This window comes from Corvus hawaiiensis, chromosome 18 (genome assembly GCF_020740725.1).
Source record: "Corvus hawaiiensis isolate bCorHaw1 chromosome 18, bCorHaw1.pri.cur, whole genome shotgun sequence".
Classification (NCBI taxonomy): domain Eukaryota; kingdom Metazoa; phylum Chordata; class Aves; order Passeriformes; family Corvidae; genus Corvus; species Corvus hawaiiensis.
Window position 1 is genome coordinate 2,162,083 of NC_063230.1, and position 19,929 is coordinate 2,182,011.

At 52.2% G+C, this 19,929-nt stretch overlaps 1 protein-coding gene across 2 annotated transcripts; it reads right to left on the minus strand.

Moving 5' to 3' along the window:
* Positions 1-858: 858 nt before the first annotated feature.
* On the minus strand, positions 859-19,619 carry LOC125335515 (acyl-CoA dehydrogenase family member 11-like). 2 transcript variants are annotated; one of them, XM_048323188.1, is made up of 16 exons: positions 19,216-19,619; positions 15,684-15,916; positions 14,970-15,069; positions 13,817-13,934; positions 12,965-13,098; positions 12,706-12,864; positions 11,906-12,000; positions 11,552-11,651; positions 9,520-9,660; positions 9,112-9,204; positions 8,616-8,723; positions 6,660-6,758; positions 3,119-3,290; positions 2,336-2,402; positions 1,917-2,056; positions 859-1,560 (listed from the first exon to the last, which is right to left on the minus strand). In XM_048323188.1, exons 1-15 carry the CDS (start codon positions 19,507-19,509, stop codon positions 1,945-1,947), a joined length of 2,025 nt encoding a protein of 674 aa, XP_048179145.1. In that variant the 5' UTR covers positions 19,510-19,619; the 3' UTR covers positions 859-1,560; positions 1,917-1,944. The 2 variants fall into 2 exon arrangements, with proteins under 2 accessions (XP_048179145.1, XP_048179146.1); XM_048323189.1 differs by lacking the exon at positions 6,660-6,758 and having other exon boundaries at positions 19,216-19,618.
* Between the last annotated feature and the right edge of the window lie 310 nt (positions 19,620-19,929).

Genomic DNA, 19,929 nt, shown 5'->3' on the forward strand with positions numbered 1-19,929 from the left:
AAGCTCTGAGGGCAGAGCTGTTCAGCAACACTGGAAGTGTCAGACCCTCGTGTGTGTTAACAGCCTTTCTTCTGCTGTAGCCTCAGAGTGAATATTTAGATCTTAATAAATTTGTCATTTTCCTACACAGTGATGAATTCACAGTCCCTTGTTCTCTGTGTTGGTGCATCTGCAGAGCTCCCAGTTTGAGGGGCTTATTTTTAGGCAGATTATAGCTCATATATGAGGAAAAAAGTAATCCTGATGTTCAGAAATGTAAAATAGGCTGGGAAGAAGGAAAGCCTGGATTGGCAGCAGTTGGATGGAGATGAGCCCTTAGGGAGAGCAGGGGATCCAGGGGTTGATAGCTCTGCAACCACTTCCAGCACAAGGACCTTCCCTCCTGGGTCACATCCACCTCCTGCTGTTGGACCCACGGGCACATCTGCTGGTGGATGTTGCTGCCATCATCACTCAGAGCCACACGTTGCTCCCTCACTTTCCGTTCTCCTGAGTTTTACGGGGCACAGCAGCTCCTGCGCATGGACACCTGTGAGATCTTTGACACCAAACTGCAGGGACAGAGCCTGGTGCCAGGACACAGGGATTGGCTTCCCACTGCCAGAGGGCAGGGCTGGATGGGAGATTGGGAAGGAATTGTTCCCTGGGAGGGTGGGCAGGCCCTGGCACAGGGTGCCCAGAGCAGCTGTGGCTGCCCCTGGATCCCTGGCAGTGCCCAAGGCCAGGCTGGACATTGGGGCTGGGAGCAGCCTGGGACAGTGGGAGGTGTCCCTGCCCAGGGCAGGGGGTGGGGTGGGATGGGATGGGCTTTAAGATCCCTTCCATCCCAACCCATTCTATGGCTCTGTGATTCTGTGATGTAGGAGATTTTTCAAACCCAAACACTCTTTATTCCCTGCAATGCACAGACAACAGAAGCCCTTTGGTCCTGGGGCTGGTTCACGGCATTTGTGTGATTCCAGGGAAGCTCTTCTTGGCTCAGCCTGTGATCTCTGTGCCAGGACACAGGGAGCCCATGGAGCCTCGGGATTGCTCCACTCTGCTCCTCCCTGGAGCCACCGTTTGTGTCCTCGTGGCTCTGCCAGCTTTGAAACTCTGGACAACTCCAATCTCAGCAAACAGCTCCTTCCCCCTCTTCCCACTCAGTGTCTTGCTGCTGTAGCATTTCCCAGCTATAAATTCCATCTGTCTTTGGTCTATTAGTGCTTTTCTTCTGCTATTAGCAACTTCTTAATTAAAAACTTGTGGCCAGCAGGGCAATACCAAGCCGGTTGACTGATGGGCTGAGGGGGAGGAGGAGCACACAGCCAGTGCTTAGGTGAAGAATTACTGGATTTCAATCCAAAACTTCTGTAGAATTTATGGCAGGATGGATTGCAGCATCATTAGGACACGTGCATAGGGAATTAATCAACTTTCTGGAGGCCAGAGAGAATACAAATCCCTTTTTTTTCCAGAAAGCAGCAGTTCCTGAGGAGGTCAATGTGGTCCACAGCCACGGTGGGTGGAAATGGCAAACCCCATCCAGGGCAGGTCCAGGGGTGAAGTCCGTGGTCAGCACTAGAAAGCAGGAAAAATGGTGGTTTTCGTATTTAATCAGCTTCAGAAATTTTTCAGTTGGATTTTGGTTGATTTTCTTCAAAAAGAAGAGGGTTGGCACTTGAAGAGCTGCTGCTTCTGGATTTTGTCACTGGGGCTTTGCCTAAAGCACTGAGAGAACATTCCAGTACCTTGGAGCGACTCTCAGGACTGTGTCTGCGTTAGGAAACCTCAAACCTGCAGATTTCAGCCCGGGGCAGGTGGGGGTCACTCCTAAAGGATTTGGTCTGGCCCCTTGTGGAACGGGATATTCCACAGCACCTTGAATTTGCAGCTACCTGAGGATTTTGGAGGTTTTGTTTTGGATTGCAACCCACCTCGTGTCCGTGCTGGGGCTGCGGGCGCTCAGAGCCGGCTGCTCCCGAACACCAGGGCGCTGTCCTGGAGCGCTGCCCCGCCCCGGTAGCTGCCCCTCCCTGACTCCACGGCCACCGGACACAGCTCCTGGTTGCACCACCTGGATGGACAGAAGGATGGGCTGTGCCAGCCCGGCCACACACACGGGGCTGGTGCCAACCTGAGCCGTGCCCAGGTGCGATCCCGCCCATCAGTGCGGGAATGCAAATCTCCCGAGCAGGGAAAAGCCCCGGGGCTGAGAGCAGCCACTGCTGGTTCCCAGCGGTGCTCGTGGGTCTGGCCGTGGCCAGGAGTTGGATCACTCCGGAGGCAGAGCAAAGCCTCTGACACTGCCCATGGAATCATCCAGAACGGCCAGGGTGGGCAGGGCTGTGCCTACCTCAGGGCAGCGCAGACGTCTGTGGAGGAAGCGTCAGGCCGAGCTGCGTGTTCCATTAAAAGAGCTCCTGTGGGGGAGTAGGAGGTGTCAGTATTCCCAGGCTCCTGCCAGAACAGCCCAGGGCTCGGAAAAAAAGGACGGTGGTCACTTCTCAGCAGTGCTTGAAGGCTGAGCTGCTTCAGCATGAAAGGTGGGGACTGAGCTCTAAAGCTCCACCCTTGACCCAGGTGTGAATCAGGCGTCTACAGCTGATTCCCAGCCCCTTCCTGGTCCGAAATCCATCAGCACAAGGCTGTGGAGCAGCTGGAGCCAGTCCAGAGGAGGCCACGGAGGTGCTCCAAGGGCTGGAGCCCCTCTGCTCTGGAGCCAGGCTGGGAGAGCTGGGGGGGCTCACCTGGAGAGGAGAAGGCTCCAGGGAGAGCTCAGAGCCCCTTGCAGGGCCTAAAGGGGCTCCAGCAGAGCTGGAGAGGGACTGGGGACAAGGCATGGAGGGCCAGGACACAGGGAATGGCTTCCCAGTGCCAGAGGGCAGGGCTGGATGGGATATTGGGAAGGAATCGTTCCCTGGGAGGGTGGGCAGGCCCTGGCACAGGGTGCCCAGAGCAGCTGTGGCTGCCCCTGGATCCCTGGCAGTGCCCAAGGCCAGGCTGGACACTGGGGCTGGGAGCAGCCTGGGACAGTGGGAGGTGTCCCTGCCCATGGCAGGGGTGGCACTGGATGAGCTTTAAGGTCCCTTTCCACCCAGACCATTCCATGGTTCTGTGATTCCTGTCTTTGCCCTGCCTGTGTAGATCCGTGCCAGGCTGTAGGAGAAGTCCCTGGCTGCCAGCTCCATGGTCAGTGCCTGCTCTGAGCCCGCAGCTGCCATGAACTCTTGGAGGCTCCCGATGGCTTCCCGTGTCCGCTGCACGCCTGGGGCCAGTTCCTCAGTGCCTGAAGCCAGTTCCAGCTTTTTCTGCAGAGAGAACAACCACAGGAGAAATTCCAGTGTATCTGCTTTGTGCCAGGAAGGGGCTGCTGGGACCCTGGGCGCACCCGGCTGCTGGCAACAAGCTCAGATGCAGGTGGCTGTCCCTGGCACGGGTGGAGCAGCCAGGGAAGGGGATGTGCCCAAAAGGACGCTCCCAGCCTTGCCTTGGGGATGGAGAATCCCTGTGAGCAGAGCCAGCATGTTGCTGTTTCCATTCTGGCTTCCCAGCTGCACGTGGGGATCAGCTCTCATCCCCCGATTCTCTCCAACTCCATACCTGTATATCAGGGTCTAATTCTCCCAGGGTTATATTATTACCTGCACAAATATGCTCAAGCTGTGTCCAGGCAGGAAAATTCATATTTAAGGGAGCTTTCCTCTGTAAATTGTGTCAGTGGGAAAGGCCCCAGGACAAGAGGAAATGGCTTCAAGCTCCACTGAGAGAGGTCCAGGTTGGATATTTGAGAAAATTTCTTCATTGAAAGGGTGGCCAGGCACTGTCACAGCTCCAGGGCAGTGGTGGATCCCCATCCCTGGGGGGATTTAACAGCCCTGTGGATGTGGCACTTGGGGATGTGGGTCAGTGGTGGCCTTGGCAGTGCTGGGGAATGGTTGGACTTAATCCCAGAGGGCTTTTCCAACCTAAAGGATTCTGTGATTCTGATGGACACTGGCCATTTAACTGTGCCAACAGCACTGCCTGAAAGCTCCCCTGGCTGAGCCAAGCTGCTGTTCTGCCACATCCCAAATCCCTTGTGAAAGCACCAGGGATACTCTGCCGAGAGAGTCTGGAATTGTTGTTCTTTGGGCACGGCCTTCCCGTGCTGTTCATCTGTGTCTCCTGTGTATTCCCTGGTAGGAGGGATGGGACACTGCCTGTGTTTGGGGGTGGCCCTGCCTCGTGGGCTGTGGTCCCATCTTTCCTCACTCAAACCCCTCTCTCTGCAGCAGGACTGAGGGATCAGCTTGGAGAGCATCCCCAAAGGCTGGATGGGAGCAGCACAGCGCGTGGTGGAAGGTGCTGCTCATTAATTAGCTTCATCAATAACCTGCAGACGAGACTGAAGCCTGTGAGCAGCAGCTACACAGAAGGAATTCTTTATGTTTCTAAGGCTTTCCGTGCTGAGGTGATCCCGCAGCTCCTCTTGCTGGACCAGAAAATCCATCTGGGCTGGGCTGAGCTCAGGTTTATTCTGTGTTCTCTGATTGCTCAGACCCCAAACTTCCACACTTCCCAGTGCTGCTGTTCTGGGTTCCAGGGGCAGAAACACCGCCAGCATGTGCTGATCAAATACAAAAACAACTCTGGTGCCAACATAAAGCCCATAAAGCTCCAAGCCCACAGAATACTAATGAGGTGTTCCAAAGTAGCTCGGAGGTTGTTGCTAACGAGGATCACGGATCCCAAAGGCATCACCGTATTCCCACAGTCTGGGTGGAGCCAGCACGGCACCAGCCGAGCACGGGGACAACGTGCACTGCTTGTGGCTGGGACATGGACATGCTGTCACAGCTGGAAGGTTTGAACACCTGGGAATATGGATCAGGAATGTAAGAGCATCATTTATCTTTAAGGGATAAAAAAGACCTTCTACTGTCTTTGCTCACCAATAATTTACTTTTTTTTTTTGTTCCAATTGCACTTATTCCTTTCCTAACCAAAAGCCCTGGATCTCCTGGAAGGTTTTTCCATGCCCTCTCTGCACTTGGGATGGAGAGGCTGGAAGCTGCTCCAGGGCAATGCTTGAGGCAGGAGCAGCTCCTCTTCTCTCCTGGCTGCTCTGCTGCAGCTCTGGGGGGAGGCACACAGAGCATCACTGCCCCATTATTGCCTGAAACAATCAGCAAAGGAGCTTCAGAGCTCCAGTAGTTCTGATTCCCTCTGTTTTCATGGAGGAATTTTAAGATGCTGCTTGTTTGTTTGCTCTCACTGGCTCCCAAGCAATGTGGTCAGAGTGGTTTTTACTTACAAGATTAATCATGAGTATCTAAAAATACAGTGACAGGAGGAACATCCCAAACAGGGCTAAAAGCACAATTTCGTGTCAATGCTTGGAGTGAACACACGGCCCCACATCAATAACCTCGATTTGTTTCCTGCTGTTTGGAAATTGGGGTTGTGGTCTGAAAAGGACCTGAAAACACTGTCACGTGTCTGAGATTGCAGGGCTGATTTACAGCCTGAATTACAGCCCTACACAGAAATTCTTGAGGCAAGAGTTGATTCTGAGTCCTGCACGACACATGCGGGGTTGCTGCTGAGATCCTGTCCTGGGATGTGCCCAAATTTCACCTGAAGTGACTCAAATGCAATAATCAACAAACTTCCCAGGCCTATTTTAGAGGCACTTTTCAGATTGTAATTGAATTTGAAAGTACACCCAGGGCTCTGGCTCAAAATTCCAGCTAATAAAATTTTAGTACAACATGAAATGACTGGCCCTGAGCAGTATCCACCTGAAATTCTCACCACAGCAGAGCCGGAAGTCAGGATGTGTCCTGGGCTGATCCCAAACCATGGGCAGCAGGGGAGGGGGGATTCTGCCCTCCTGCCCTGCTCAGGTGAGACCCCACCTGCAGAGCTGCCCCAGCCCTGGGGCCCAGCACAGGAGGGACCTGGAGCTGCTGGAGGAGTCCAGAGGAGGCCACGGAGATGCTCCAAGGGCTGGAGCCCCTCTGCTCTGGAGCCAGGCTGGGAGAGCTGGGGGGGCTCACCTGGAGAGGAGAAGGCTCCAGGGAGAGCTCAGAGCCCCTTCCAGTGCTCAGAGGGGCTCCAGCAGAGCTGGAGAGGGACTGGGGACAAGGCATGGAGGGACAGGACACAGGGAATGGCTTCCCAGTGCCAGAGGGCAGGGATGGATGGGATATTGGGAAGGAATTGTTCCCTGGGAGGGTGAGCAGGCCCTGGCACAGGGTGCCCAGAGCAGCTGTGGCTGCCCCTGGATCCCTGGCAGTGCCCAAGGCCAGGTTGGACATTGGGGCTGGGAGCAGCCTGGGACAGTGGGAGGTGTCCCTGCCCATGGCAGGGGGTGGGAATGGGGTGAGTTTTTAGGTCCCTTCCAACTCAAACCCATGGCTCCATCCGTGTCTCTCACACTCGCTCTTCTCCCCAGGATTTCCAGACTAATGACCTCTAGACAAGGTGGTTTGTCACAAACTCACCTGTGGATTAAAAACCCTAAATATCCAGCTTCTCATAATCACAGTGTGCAAGGATGGGGAAGTTCTATTTCCCTTCTCCTGAGGATAATTACAACCCTTGGTTCCTGCTCCTGACCCCAGCCCCAGCAGCACTGGGTATCTCACCATCAGCAGAGACAACTGATACAGGAAAAAAGCAAGAGAAGGAGTTACCCTTGCGATGACCTTCAGAGAAGCAAGTGCTGCACAGGTACTAATGCTGCTTTCTGCAAAGCACTCTGATAATGGGCACCAGTCCTGCACACTGAGAACCTCGATGGACAAACATAAAATAAATTGTACTCGGTTTGTGTGCATCAATAAAAAGGAAAGGGATTGGAGCAGTAAAACCCCTTTATGATGGATTAAATTATTTCCTCACTAGACAGGATTGGGAGGGATGTTTCAAAATGAGCCAGACTCACAGACTGAAAGAATTTGGACACCTGGAGCTCAGAAAGATGTTGTTTATCACCTGTGAGTGAAAACCTGATTCTGGTATAGAAACTCAAGCACATTCCTGCAGAACTCTGCAGACAGAAATCCCTCCCAGGCTGCCTTTCCAGCACCTGGCTGCCCCAGGCATAAAGGAAAAGCTGAAATTGGCCAGGTCTGATCTTTTCTATCCAGAATTGGAGCATCCACACTGCTCTGAGCCCAACCCAGCCACTTTCCTTGGAAATGCAGCAGCCTCAGTGTGACATGGCCAGTAAAGGCAGTGGCATTACTGGAATTTGGAAACCTTGAAGGCAGCGCCCACCCCCCTCCAGCCTCACCCACAGCGTGATTGATGGGAGCACTGAGGAGCTCATTAATTAATGAATCTCAGTACTCGTGTTACTGCTCTGCAGGTCCCTGCTCTGCATCACCACGCTGTGCTCCCGAATGCTTCCCTGATTATCCCGTTGTTGAGCTGCAGCAGGGAGGTGCTCCAGGGTGCAGCACAGCACCTTTGTGGGGTTTTTGTTTAAATTATTACTACTGTGGAGGCTGCTTCTTCCCAAATTACTTTAGAGCCTACCCCCAGCTCCTTTACTTCCCCCTGCAGTGTCAGCCTAAGCTGCTGTTTGCCAACAGCTGGATTTGCCCTCAGCAGGTGTGCTCAGTCCTGCCCCTGAGCAGATTTGGTTTCTTGTTTGGTGGCCAAATTGTTTGAGGTATTTCTCCCTTCTCAAAAGTTGTCAGAGAGGATGGCAAGGGAACCCTTATCCCTGGGGATCAGAGAGGTGCTGCGTACAGAGCACAGCTGAGCTGGGGGGGTGAGATGGGACAGAAGTTGCCAACTGCAGCCATTGGGAGAACTACTCAGGCTCTGGAAAGCTCTGTCCAGTTCCCAGTGCTGCAGGAGAGCAGTGTCCCAGACCCTTCCTTTCTCACGGGGTCTGGGTGGGAAGGTGAAGGCTGCACACAATCAAATCCAGCACTCCAAATGCCCAGGGTTCCCCTGCTGTGCCTGGGCTAATGAAATCGGGATTGCTTTGTCTGGATTATTAATAATGTCTCCTCTGAGACAACACCCTCTGATCCTGCCTCCTGGGCTGCTCCTGTCTCCTTTTTTGGACACACCAAGCCAGGTGATGCTCCTTCACCTTCATAAAACACTGAGCTGCTTCTAACTCCTGTCACCTGAGCAGCTTTAAAAGTAGTGCCAAAGAACAGCAAATCCAAAGAGGCAGCAATGGAATTCCTTTGGCTCTTTCCATCTTTTCAGGGAATAAAAATAGAAAGTCATAATGCAGTAATAGCCCTAGTGAGGTTCAATATTCAGCAGTCCTGTGGTGATTTTCCAGTTAAGAAACAAAACCACAAAATTATTTTGGATTCAGGAAGGTGAGTCACGTTAAAAATATACTTATTTTGGTACCTGTCATGAGGAACTCTACAGTGCCAAGCTCCTCACTGCTGAGCTGAAAGTATCTGAACACAAGGATCCCAGGATGAGCACTGCCTGCATCCTGCTTTTGGAAGAGCTATTTAAGGAGCAGAATTGTAAGACACCGTTGGAATACTTGTCTAAAGCTTTCCATTTGGGCCTATTCCCTGCCAGTTTCAGGCAGGTGCATAAACCCCAAACCAGGCTCTGCCAAGGTGTGTGAATCAGGCTGAGCAGGGCTGCAGGTGTGGGCTCACCTGCACTGTGGACAGGAACGCAGCCATCACCTGCCCCTGGCTCTTGGTGAGGGATCGCAGCACATCCAGGGACAGGATATTTGTTGTCCCCTCCCATATGGACAGCACCTGTGGGGAAGAGGAGACTGTGGAAGAGCATGAGGGAGCCTTTGGAGTGACAGCAGCAAGGAAGCGGAGTGTGAGGGAACAAAGACACACAGCAGAAGTGAGGGATATCAAGGATATCTCCAGAGATATCTTGTCTCACAACAAGTGGAAGGGAGCAGTAGAGCCCAGCTCCATTGCTGTGCTAGGGAACAACCTCAGCACCAGGAACACATCCTGTCCCTCCCTGGGGGTGACTGGGCTCAGCAGGAAGGCAGTGAGGGAGGAGCTGCCACACCTGAAGTGAGCCCAGGAGGGCTGTGTTCTCCCTTGAGTGTGTCTTTAGCACGGAACCAGAGTGCTGTGCAGGGGACTTGATGACACACAGGACCTTCTCCTGCCACTCTCTTACCAGAGTATCCCGGAGCATGACTGGCAAGCCTGTGTCCTCCATGTAACCTTGGCCTCCAAAACTCTCCATCGCCTCAACAGCCACAGCAGAAGCCTGCAAAATGCAGAGAGCTGGTATGATCCACAGTGTCTGAGGGGAAAATCCAACCTCTCACACCACATAACAGCTCCTGCTGGGATGGGCTGACTGGGTCCTGCTCATCTCCTGAGGCAGGCTGGTCATTACCTGCAGGAGGAGCAGCTGGAGAATGAAGCCCGAGTGACACTGACAGGACCTGCAGGAGCAGCAGCCTCCAGAGCAGGAACTGCTGCAGGTACCCCCTGCCCTCACTGCTGTGTCACACACTCCTCTTCCCAGCTCTGTGGTTGCCAACATTCCACACTCTGGGCTAATCCATCTGTTCCATACCTGCTTCCCTGTGTACAGTTTGGCAACTGGGATGAGCAGCCTCAGGAGCAGCTGGTCCTGCTCACTCGCCAGGTTGGTTTCAGCCAGGCCCAGCAGGCGAACGATCTCCATAAGCAGCAGAAACGCCCCTCTCACCTGCACCTGTGAGCAGAGAACAGGGGGATTCACTGGCTGGGATCCCGGACTCTGCTGATTCCAGGATTCCATGCATGAGATTGCCTCCAGGGTAAAATGCCACCCCTGCCTGCTCAGACCCACAGCTTCAGAGACAGAGACCTCTGAGCAGCCAAGGCACAAAGTATGGAATATTAAAGGTTCTCTGCCACTCTTGGACACTGTGATGTAGTAGAGGAAAGGGGCAATGCATTTCATCAGGCCTACTTGAGCCTTAACAAAGCTCCTAAAAGGCATCCAGGCCACAAATCCTTTCAAAAGGTAAGGGATGTGAGATGATGGTCAACCTCTGAGAACCAGGAGCTGCAAGGCCTGTGACAGATTTCTTCCTGAGCAGCTTACTACCCTGGCAAGTTTTGATTTGGGAAGCATCGGGATATGGAGCTCTGTGTTGTGGGACTACGTAGGATCTGCCCTTTCTTTCAGAGGGGGAGTTCTGGCTACAGACAAGGAGATGCTGGAGCTTGAAGTGATGTTTGACAGATGTTGACTGCTTTCCCCCACCTTGCAAGAGAATTTTTAAATACTGTTTACAGCCCACCTCCTGGTGCAAGAGCTCCCAGGGAAGTTGGATGAGTCTGTACCAGTCTGTTGGGGTTTTAGTTTAGTTTTAGTTTTTTTCCTGTTAAAGGAATTTTCTCCCATAGGCATGTTGCTAGGGGACAAATAGCTGTACTTAAGAAAGACAAAAAGCGGGGTGGGGCGGGCCTGGCTACTCCTTTGTCTACACCTGGGTGTGGGGTCAGTTCGCTCTGAGCGTCCGGAGAGAGAAGCTGCAGAGAAAGGAGCTGCGGGTTCCTCGTCTCGGCCGGTTTTTTTTCTTTTTCTGCTGGAAACAACGCTGGGATCCCAAAGCCGTTTTCTCTGCCCTGCTGGAGGCCGAGCTGTGGCTGCCCTGCCCCGCTGCTGCTTCGAGCTTTCGCTACGCTGTAGCCCTGCTCGCCCTGCCTGCCTGGGCCTCCGTGGGGTTTTCCCATCTGGGTACATCTCGCCTGCCACCCGGGATTTGTGTTTGTGCCTGCCGCTCCAGCCTGCCGTTCCAGCCTGCCGTACCCGAGAGCCCGGGATCAGCTGCCCAGGGGTTTGTGAAGCCTTTGTTCCATCCCTTCCCGGGATCCCAGGGCACCGGTGCCGCGTGCTCCCCGAGCTCGCTCCGGAGCGCCCCCTGCAGCCGCGGGGGAACCATCGCACCTGCCCTGCTCACCGGGAGCCGCCAGCGCCCCTGCCGGCTGCGAGCGGAACTGCACCCGAGGGGAAATAGCCTGACAGCCGAGAAGGCTGGGACTGGGTTTGTGATTGTTTGCTGTTACTGCCATAGTTATTGCTGTTTGTTTGACTGGTTATATATATAATAGTAAAGAACTGTTCTTCCTATTTCCCACATCTTTGCCTAAAGGTCCTTGATTTTTCAAAATTATAATAACTCAGAGGGAAAGGGGTTATATCTGCCACTTCAAGGGAGGCTTCTGCCTTCCTTAGCAGACACCTGTCTTTCGAAACCAAGACACAGTCTTGGACAAGAGTCTGGTAACTGCAGTTCAGGTGACTGTGGTGTCAGGCCTGGATTCTGAGGCCAACACCCAACTTCAGAGGTCATGGCTTCTCACAGCAGGGGCACTCCTTTCACTCAGAGGAACTCCCAGGTAATTGTTTAGGATAACCTGAGGTCCAGCAGAGGAGTTAGGTCTCTAATCAGACCAAATCCCACTACAGTACAACAATTCCCTTGATGCATTCACCTTGCTGTAGCAGGAATGGCCTCCTACATCTGAATGCAGGCAGGCTGGCTGTGCTCACTAACAGGATCTCTGTCCTCTTTCCTTCCCAACAGGTCCAGCTTGGCTCCCAAAAGCCTCACCTCCATTCGTGCTATCGTCTGCATGTGCAGGGGATGGTCCTTGAGGAGCTTCCCGAAGGCCACGCGCTTGCGGGCGTAGTCCCTGCTCAGACTGATCATCCTGGAGGGAACACACACAGGAACAGTTACACCAGCAACCTCCCACTTCTGAGCATTCCCTTCTAGCCCCACCCCGCAAAGGAGAACCCTGCCCAGCTGTGCCCCACCTTACAGGTCACCCACTCACAGGCCACCCTCCTCCAGCACTGCTGGCTCCAGGCCTGTCCCACAAAGGTGACACTCGAGCACTGCAAAGTCCCCCCTTGTCCTGACCAGCTGCTCCTTCATCCATGGGGGAATCCATGCTGTCTTCACCTTCTCATGGAAGCCACTGCACTAATGACATTGTGGATCCGAGTGATGTTCAGCATGTTGGAGATGGCAGCCACTCCACGACCCTCTGCAGAGATCTGCAAGGAATGAGGGCTGACGTGAACCTTTCACATGCCTTGGATGGGGATGGATATGGAAGTGAAAGTGGTGTCAACAGACACATGGACACGGGCTGTCCACTCTGTCCCTGTCTGCCCTCAGGCACTCAGAGACCTGCTTGCTTTAAAATACATCTGTCTCATTTTAGCCAAGTCTGTGGCATGATGTGGCTGCCCCATCACTGGAAGCGTTACAGGCCAGGTTGGATGGGACTTGGAGCAACCTGGTCTAGTGGAAGGTGTCCCTGCCCATGACAAAGGGTGGAACGAGATGAGCTTTAAGGTCCCTTCCAATCAAAACTATTCTGGGACTCTGTTTCTATGACCAGAGAAGTGGCTTTTGGGAGATGGTGTCAGTATGATCAGTTCTGGTCCCTGCTGCTTGTTCCTACCTGCACACTACACAAACTATCCCTCAGCTGGCTCAGCAACCTGGATTAAGGAAATGACCAGCCTAAAATAACTTTTTTTTTTTTTTTTTTTGGTTCTCTCTCATCTTTTCCTGAACTCTTCTCAGCTCTGCCCCACACAGAGCCCCACTAGTGAATTGTTCTGTGATGTGGACAGCCAAGCCATGGAGGTGGAAGAGAGGAACTTTTTCAGTTGGGATCACTGCTGAAAGCCTCAGGAGTGTGCGCCACGCCAGGGCAGCCTAGTCCCCAGGGCAGGTGAACTCTTACACACCAGCTCTGCTCTGGCTCCTTGCAGCCACAGCTCTGCCGTTGCCATCTGCCTTGTGCCCAGCTTGTCCTTCAGCCTTTGCACCTGGATGCTGTTCAGCTTCCCCTCCTCATCCCGAACCCTCAGGAAGAACAGGGACAGGCCTCTGGACCCCTGAGTACACTGCAAGGCATGCAGAGAGGATGTCATTACAAGGCACCAAGGAAGCAAAAGAATGCCCCTGCTCCTTCCCCTGGTTCCCCATCCAACAGAGCAGGTTTACCTGTCCTTCAGCATCTGCTATCCTGGCCAGGGTTAATGTCACATCAGAATCAGCTGCTGATGTGAACCACTTAAATCCATACAGACGATAAGTGCCATCCGGCTGCTCCCTGGCCACGGTCTCGGTGCCGTTAGCTGAAAGAGAGGAGAAAACTTCTTGGTCTTATGGGAATTTCTGTGTCAATTGATGCTGATTTTACAGTGTAAGCAGCAGCTCCTTTAAGTCACTTCTTGCTATGAGATGGAGCATGGGTTAGCTGTTAATCTCTTTCATTGACCCTCGATAAGAAATGCAGTGTGTATAATCCAGTGCCTCCAGTTCTTTAGGGGCTACAAAGGATTCTATGGATTTGGGACTCCTGCAGTGATGCACATCTTTCACTTCACAGCTGATCCTTTCACTGCTTCCATGGGAAACCAACTGCAGCTTCATCAGATGCAGGTGACTCCCCTCCCACAGTTCTGCCTCTGCAGCAGAGTTCTGAAGTTCCCTGCCCATTATTAATGTTAGAAGACAAATAACTGATCTTAGTAATAACAAGCATTAGCCAGGAATAAAAGTTGAAGGCCAAAATGTTTCCTCAGTCCCAGCTGAAATGGGCCTATGTGGCTCGAGGTTTAGATTTTAGAGCCAGACATCTGTGGGCTACCTATGCAAGGAGCAGAGCTCTGTGCCTGCCTGCATGTCCTGTGTGCACCAGAGGACAGAGGTTGGCCTTTCCTTGTTAAAAAGCAGAGCTATGCAGAGGATTTGGATTACTTTTGCTGAAGCTCCCTGGCTTTTTAGGTTCCCCACACCCTTGATTTTCTCAGTTCTCACTGCCACATCTGCTTCCCACCCCAGAGCACGTACCAACATCTGAGCCACCCCTTCGCTCGGTCATCCACTGGCCAGAGGTCCAGAACTTCTCGGGGTCACGGGATGTCAGACGGGAAAAAGCGTTTTTCAGAGATCCAGGAATACCCAGTGACTGTTTGAGGGGAGGGAAAAGAAACCGAGATGATCATAACACAGTAGGTGACATTATACAGCTGCCTTAACTGGTATGTTCGGGGTTCAGACAGGCCAGTCTGGAAGCAGGTGGGTGTCCTGCACTGCAGAGCATCTGCAGGTGCTGCTGAGAGCCTGTGAGCCAGCCCAGGTCCCTCCTGGCTGCTGCAGCACTGTGCAGGCAGAAGGTGCAGACCTGTGTTACAACAGGGAGTGCTGAGCATCCCTATCCCTTTGGATTTCTGGGAGAGAGGTCTCAAACAGCCCATGTGCCGGGTTCAGGTATGCTGGATGTCACCAGCACCCAGAGAACTGCAGGGAAGAGGGAACTGCCTTGTGCTGCTTTAAGTTTTGGTGAATTAAAATGCCCAGGGTTAGCTACCTAAGGGGTATTTTCCTCTGAATCCTATGTACCCACTGAGGCAATACAGAGGGGGTCACTAAGATGCAGAGTCAAATGTTCCAATTGGTAAAGTCTTGGTGGCTTGGTGAATTTAGGTATGGATCCACTAGGTATGGATCTGGCCTATTATATCTAACTGCCACTGCACACGAAAATAGGAAAACAAATTATAGTAAAAACATATCACAGACTCATAGAATTAGAGAAAGCTTTGTGTTGGAAGGGGTCTTACAGCTCATCCAGTCCCACCCCCTGCCATGGGCAGGGACACCTTCTACTAGACCAGGTGGCTCCAAGCCCTGTCCAACCTGGCCCTGAACACTTCCACTTGGGACACCTTTCCAGCTACCTGCAGTGCCACAGGTGCCATGTGCAGCAAAGGCCTTACTGAACACAGTGCTGTAAGTGAATCTAAAAGCTGGCGTGGGCACAAAGGCTTTGTCCCTAATGCAGAAAGGCAGTGGGAGACTGAGCTGAGTCACAGAGCAAGGACAGGCTGTGCCCAGAACCAGATGGATCAGTGCTCCTCCATCCTTGGCCAGTGCTCCCATCTCTAACCAGCAGTGCTGGTTAGACATGGGCTGTGCCCTCAGGGACCAGCTGAGCTCATACCTCAATGACTTTGGCTGCCCCATCAGTCATGGCCAGTGGACAGCTGAAACCTCCAGAGGAGCTTGAGAACAAGTACAGTTTGACAGCCTGGTACAGGCGGCTGGGAGAGAGAGAGGGAGAGAGAGAGAGGGAAAACAGACAGGTTACACAGCAGTGCAACGGCAGGAGGATAAAATAGCTCGACTGGGAAGAGAGGAAAAAATACAGCCAGAACAGGTGAGGATCAGACCACTCATGTCAGAGAGGGCAAAAGCTGTTCCAGCCAGGAGGAGGGAAGAGAAGAAGCAGAGTTTCTCAGTCCCAGTGGGACTGCCAGCACCAGGCCAGCTTGTGCAGCTTTTAACAATAAGAAATGTGGGTCTGTCACCATGGTCTGGAATACAAAAAACCTGCAAGCGAAATCCCACATCTTTAGCTGCATTACAACTAACACACATAAAGCTGGAGTGGTGCAGGGAACTGCCAGGCCCCACAATCAGGAAGGTGACATCAAAGAATATTATGATCAAGTGTGGGCCATTAGTTATGGCTTATCATTGGTGAGCTGGAACATTGCAGTGGACAGACAGAGCTGCTGGGGACAGCAGGAGGTGTGCTGGTGTCCGTGCAGCATCTGCTGCCCATTACACAACCAGCTCAGTCCTGCAAAACGCTGAATAAACCTTGCTAAGAATAACCAGGAAGGCACTGTCATTCCCATTTTCCCCCAGTTACCTCCAGTTGGAGTATCTTCTCTCATAGGCCTCAGCAATCAGCCCCTCTTCTGCCGAAATCTCCTTCATCCTCCTCCATGCCGAGCACGTGTGGATGTGATCCACGCGCCGCCCCCAGGCATCGTACTGCCGGAACACGGGGGGGTTCAGCTCACATTCCCAGCCCAGAGGTTGGATCTTGGTTAGCAGGCGGTTTCCAAACCTCTCCAGGTCCTGATGCACCTCCTCCAGTACCTGTGGAGCAACAAGGAGAGCCCTTCAGCACATCCCAGCCTCAGTCCCAGCTGGAAAGGCAGAGGACTGACCGTGTTGTCCTGTAGTGCCAGTAGTCTCTGGCCACTTGGCCCTTCCATGCATTCCGTAACACAGCACGACAGCTCCCTCAGCCTCTGCTGGCACAGCTGTGCTCTGCTGTCACTTTTTCTCTTTTTTCCCTCAAAATCATTTTTCAAGTTACTTTTGGCAGCATGTCTGGATTTCACAAAAGACAGAAGCACTTTAGTGTCAAGGCTGAGAATGACACAGATGCACATGAGCAGGGGGGTTGGACGAGACGGTCTCCAGAGGTCCCTCAGCCTCTCTGTGATTTACTGCTGGAGAAGAATGCCAGGGGAAGGGCTGCCAAAAATTGAATGCCTTCATCTGTATAGGAAAACTTCCACTGGGCTCAGCAGCTACCTGCCTGTCAGATTAGAAAAGGAGGGATGGAGCAATCTTTTCAGCTTCAGCCTGGCACACAACATGTGTAGATTCAAATTCCCACCCTGTACCTAGCTTCCTGAAGGATTCATGTGCCCTTGTTTCTGCTGGTCTTGGCTCACCTGGATGGAGTAATATGTCCATAGTTAATGGAGGGAAAACAGCACTCACAGAGGAGTGATTCATTCCCTACCCCTCAGATCCCTGTTTCAGGGTGAAAGGAATTGCATTTTGCAAGTTCTCTTCAGTGCCTATGACCAAAACCAAGTGAAGTTGCCCAGACTTAAAAAACCCCAATTATAGATGATTAAAATCAGGCCAGGAGGTCCCAACCTCCAGCACTCTTGGACCTTGTTGGCCTAAACCCATCCAAAACTGTGTTGGGGGTCAAAGAAGGAGCTGATTTGCTTCCATCAGAGGAAGTATTGTTTGCTGTTCTCTGCCTCTCAAGAGATGCTCGTTCCCTCCTCAATAAAATAATGAAGGAGGTGAATGCCATAATTGCTGCACCCAAAATTGTGCAGTTATAAACCCCAGTAACTTGCTGTTGATGAAATACAAACATGGCTTTTCCCCTTCCCTGCCTCCCCCTGTATTGACCTTCCATTAATCTACATTCTGAGTGATTGATTCCTTCCTCACTCTGCCATTCCATACGTGTGATGAGGATCAAACACACACTGTCCAGGTGCCACTCTGGAAGTCTCCCTTCTCAGACCAGCCAGTTTTCCTTCCACTGAGCAGTGAAATAGTGTTAAAAATCACAAAACAAACCAAAACCAGGCACGAGAGCCTGTCAGCGGCTCCAGCTCATGCCACACCCATGGGTGTGCACCTCCAATCTTTATCATTCGTGACAACAATTTGAAGGTTGTTTCCGCGGCACAACCCAGGAATCCAGAGTTCATGGCCTTTGCTGATCCCTGAAGCACAAGAATCTTTGAACTGTTGACCTGGTGGGTTTTTTGTGGGCAGAAGAACCTGAGTCTACCAAATAGATCTCTTGGTTTGAGTTCATACAAGGAACTCACAACAATCCCTTCACTGTCAGTCCTATTTCCTAAAAGACCCCAACTGCCTCACCGGGAGCTCATGCCCTGACCACACACAGCCTGACAAACCACTGAATTACCCAAATAAATGTGTTTCTTTCCAAGGTGAAAGAACAAAATCAAAACTCCTACACTTGTGACTGCTGAATGTCACACGCAGCAGCCTGGGTGCTCCAAAGAATGGACACTGGGATGTGGAGATGGCTGAGGCTGCTGGGTGGTCTCATTCGCCCTAATCTGTCCTTTGATGTTCCAAGCATGAAGATATTGGAAATGTGCAAATTATTGCACATTAGGAGTGCAAATAGACATCCTTTATATTAAAGGACATATTTTCAGGGCAGCAAAGCCTGATAGATCCCTCTTCGCAACAACACCCAGAAAAAGCAGGTGCTTAATTCTGTCTTCTCCTTAAATCAACTTCAAACAGAGAAAGAAATTTTTTGGGCCATTTCAAGAAAATTTCTGCGTTTGCCATGGAATAGCACAGCAGGAATCAGCCTGCATCTTCGGCGGGACACCCAAAGCCTCAGGGGTTGCTGCTGTCCTGGAGAGGAAGATGGAGATCAGGCTCTCGGGGCTACAGGCAGCATCCCGGACTCTCCTCTCCAGCAGTGAGGCAACACTGCCCCGCTGGGACCGAGTGCAAAAACGAAAGGGAGGCGCTGCTCCCCGTTCTCCGGGAGATTTTGCAGCCACCATTCTCGGTTCGGGGAAGGAGTGGAAGCAGCCTTGTTGTACTGATCCTTTTACTCTCTGGGAGACCTGAATCATGCTTCTTCCAAAGGGGCATATTAGGAGCAGGATCTTCATGCTTGCCCAGAGGCATCCTCCTTTCCTGTCCTCTCTTCTGGCAAGAAGGCCACGGTGGTGCTTAGGGAGGCCTCATTCCTCTCTTTTGGGGTGGCTGTGGCAAAAGCAAGCTTCCCATACTGCCACCACACTCTTCCCATGCTGTGTCTGCCAGGCCTCACAGACCTAGAGAGCAAGCAGGGGAAGTGGGAGCCTCACTGAAAGGCAGGTCCCCTCCCCTCTGGTCACCTGGTGGCTTTAGAAGTCGTGGTATTGCTCCTGCTGGAATAAATCATGGAGAGAGGTCACACTCTGCTCCATGAAAACTGGTCCCTGAAAAGTGGGAAGCACTTGTGGCCCTTGGGGTGATGGCAGAGGATATCCAGCGAGGTGAGCCACCTCCTGCCAGGGGTACCTGTAGGACTGGAGCTCACAGCACAGACACCCAGAGCTTGGGGATCTCACCCTCTCACCTGCACCTCTGAAATCCATACAGAGCGTTTCCTGTCTGAAAAATGAACCCAGAAGTGCCACCAACCTGTGCTGAGAACAAGCAAACCCCAAAGGGCCTTCCCACCCTCTTGAGCACTCGGCTGAGAACAGCCCCATTCCCTAGGAATTTTCCTTAAAAGCCCCTCTTTCCCAGGAAAGAGAGGTGGAAGAACACAGAAGAGTTTGGAAGCACCTTAGTTTGTTTCTTCTCTCAGAAATTCCTTTCTCTGCATGACCAGAAAACAAATGCCCACGCTGACAATCCCAAAACAGCATTGCAACACTCAGTCCCAGGAGACCACTGAGCTGCTTGCTGGGTATGTCCTGGCAGTGTTTGCCACCCCTGCCCTCAAACACAACAAGTTTTAAGGAATGCTGGTAAGTTCCCTTCAGTTAAACACTCAAAGGCACAAAAAGGCTCAGACAAACGTTCACTTCAGCGTCTGAAGCAGTGACTCAGCAGAGTCGTGGTGGGTACACACAGAAACACAAACAGACCTTGGGAGGAAGGTGTGTTTTCAAGTAACTCCGAAGCAAAGTGTCCTCCAAGTACTGGTTCCCAGTCTCAGGCTGCTCTTGGAAGAGGGTCTCCGTTTCTCTCCTTGCAAGGGGCACTTCCAGATCTTCTAACACTTGTTGTTCCTGCATGCTGGCCTGTTGCTCCTGCCCCACGGTCGTGCTGATTCCTTTAATACTCAGCATTTGGCACCTCTCCCGAGGCAGAAAGTGACCTGATTGCCTCAACTTGCAGGTGGCACTGGATCTCCGCCAGGGCAAGCGACAGAGAAACATGATCCAGCAAAACCCTGGCTCTCACCTGCAGACCCTTCCTCACCCGACAGCAGCACCAGTCCTGGTTTGTTTGAGTGTTGTGAAGTTATTCTTGAAAAATCTATGAAGTTTTCTCTCCTCCCTCAGGGAGGAGCTTTCCAGCAGCTGCTGTCAACTGAACTAGGGAAAAGGTCTTTGGAAAGTGATCAGAAGATGGCCTGGAAAAACACAAGTACTCAGGAAACACAGTGTTCTCCCCTATCAGCTGGGCAAACTATCATAACCGGACGGACTGGCATTTCTAGGGCTAGGAAACTGGGAAGGGAGGGGTGTGCTCTCACCAGCATCCCCCTGAATTGCTTGGAAAGGTAATTGCTTGGAGTAGAGATGAAAAGGAGAAAATATGTTTCCTTATCTGAAGGATAACAAATTACCTGTAGA

Excerpts from the sequence above, each read along its gene's own strand:
- LOC125335515 (XM_048323188.1), bottom strand. The coding sequence starts at position 19,509 with ATGTTTCTCTGTCGCTTGCCCTGGCGGAGATCCAGTGCCACCTGCAAG. Across the intron at positions 9,205-9,519 it reads AACTGTACACAGGGAAGCAG|GCTTCTGCTGTGGCTGTTGA; the intron begins GTATGGAACAGA and ends TGCATTTTGCAG. Across the intron at positions 2,403-3,118 it reads CCTGGCACGGATCTACACAG|GAGCTCTTTTAATGGAACAC; the intron begins GCAGGGCAAAGA and ends ACTCCCCCACAG.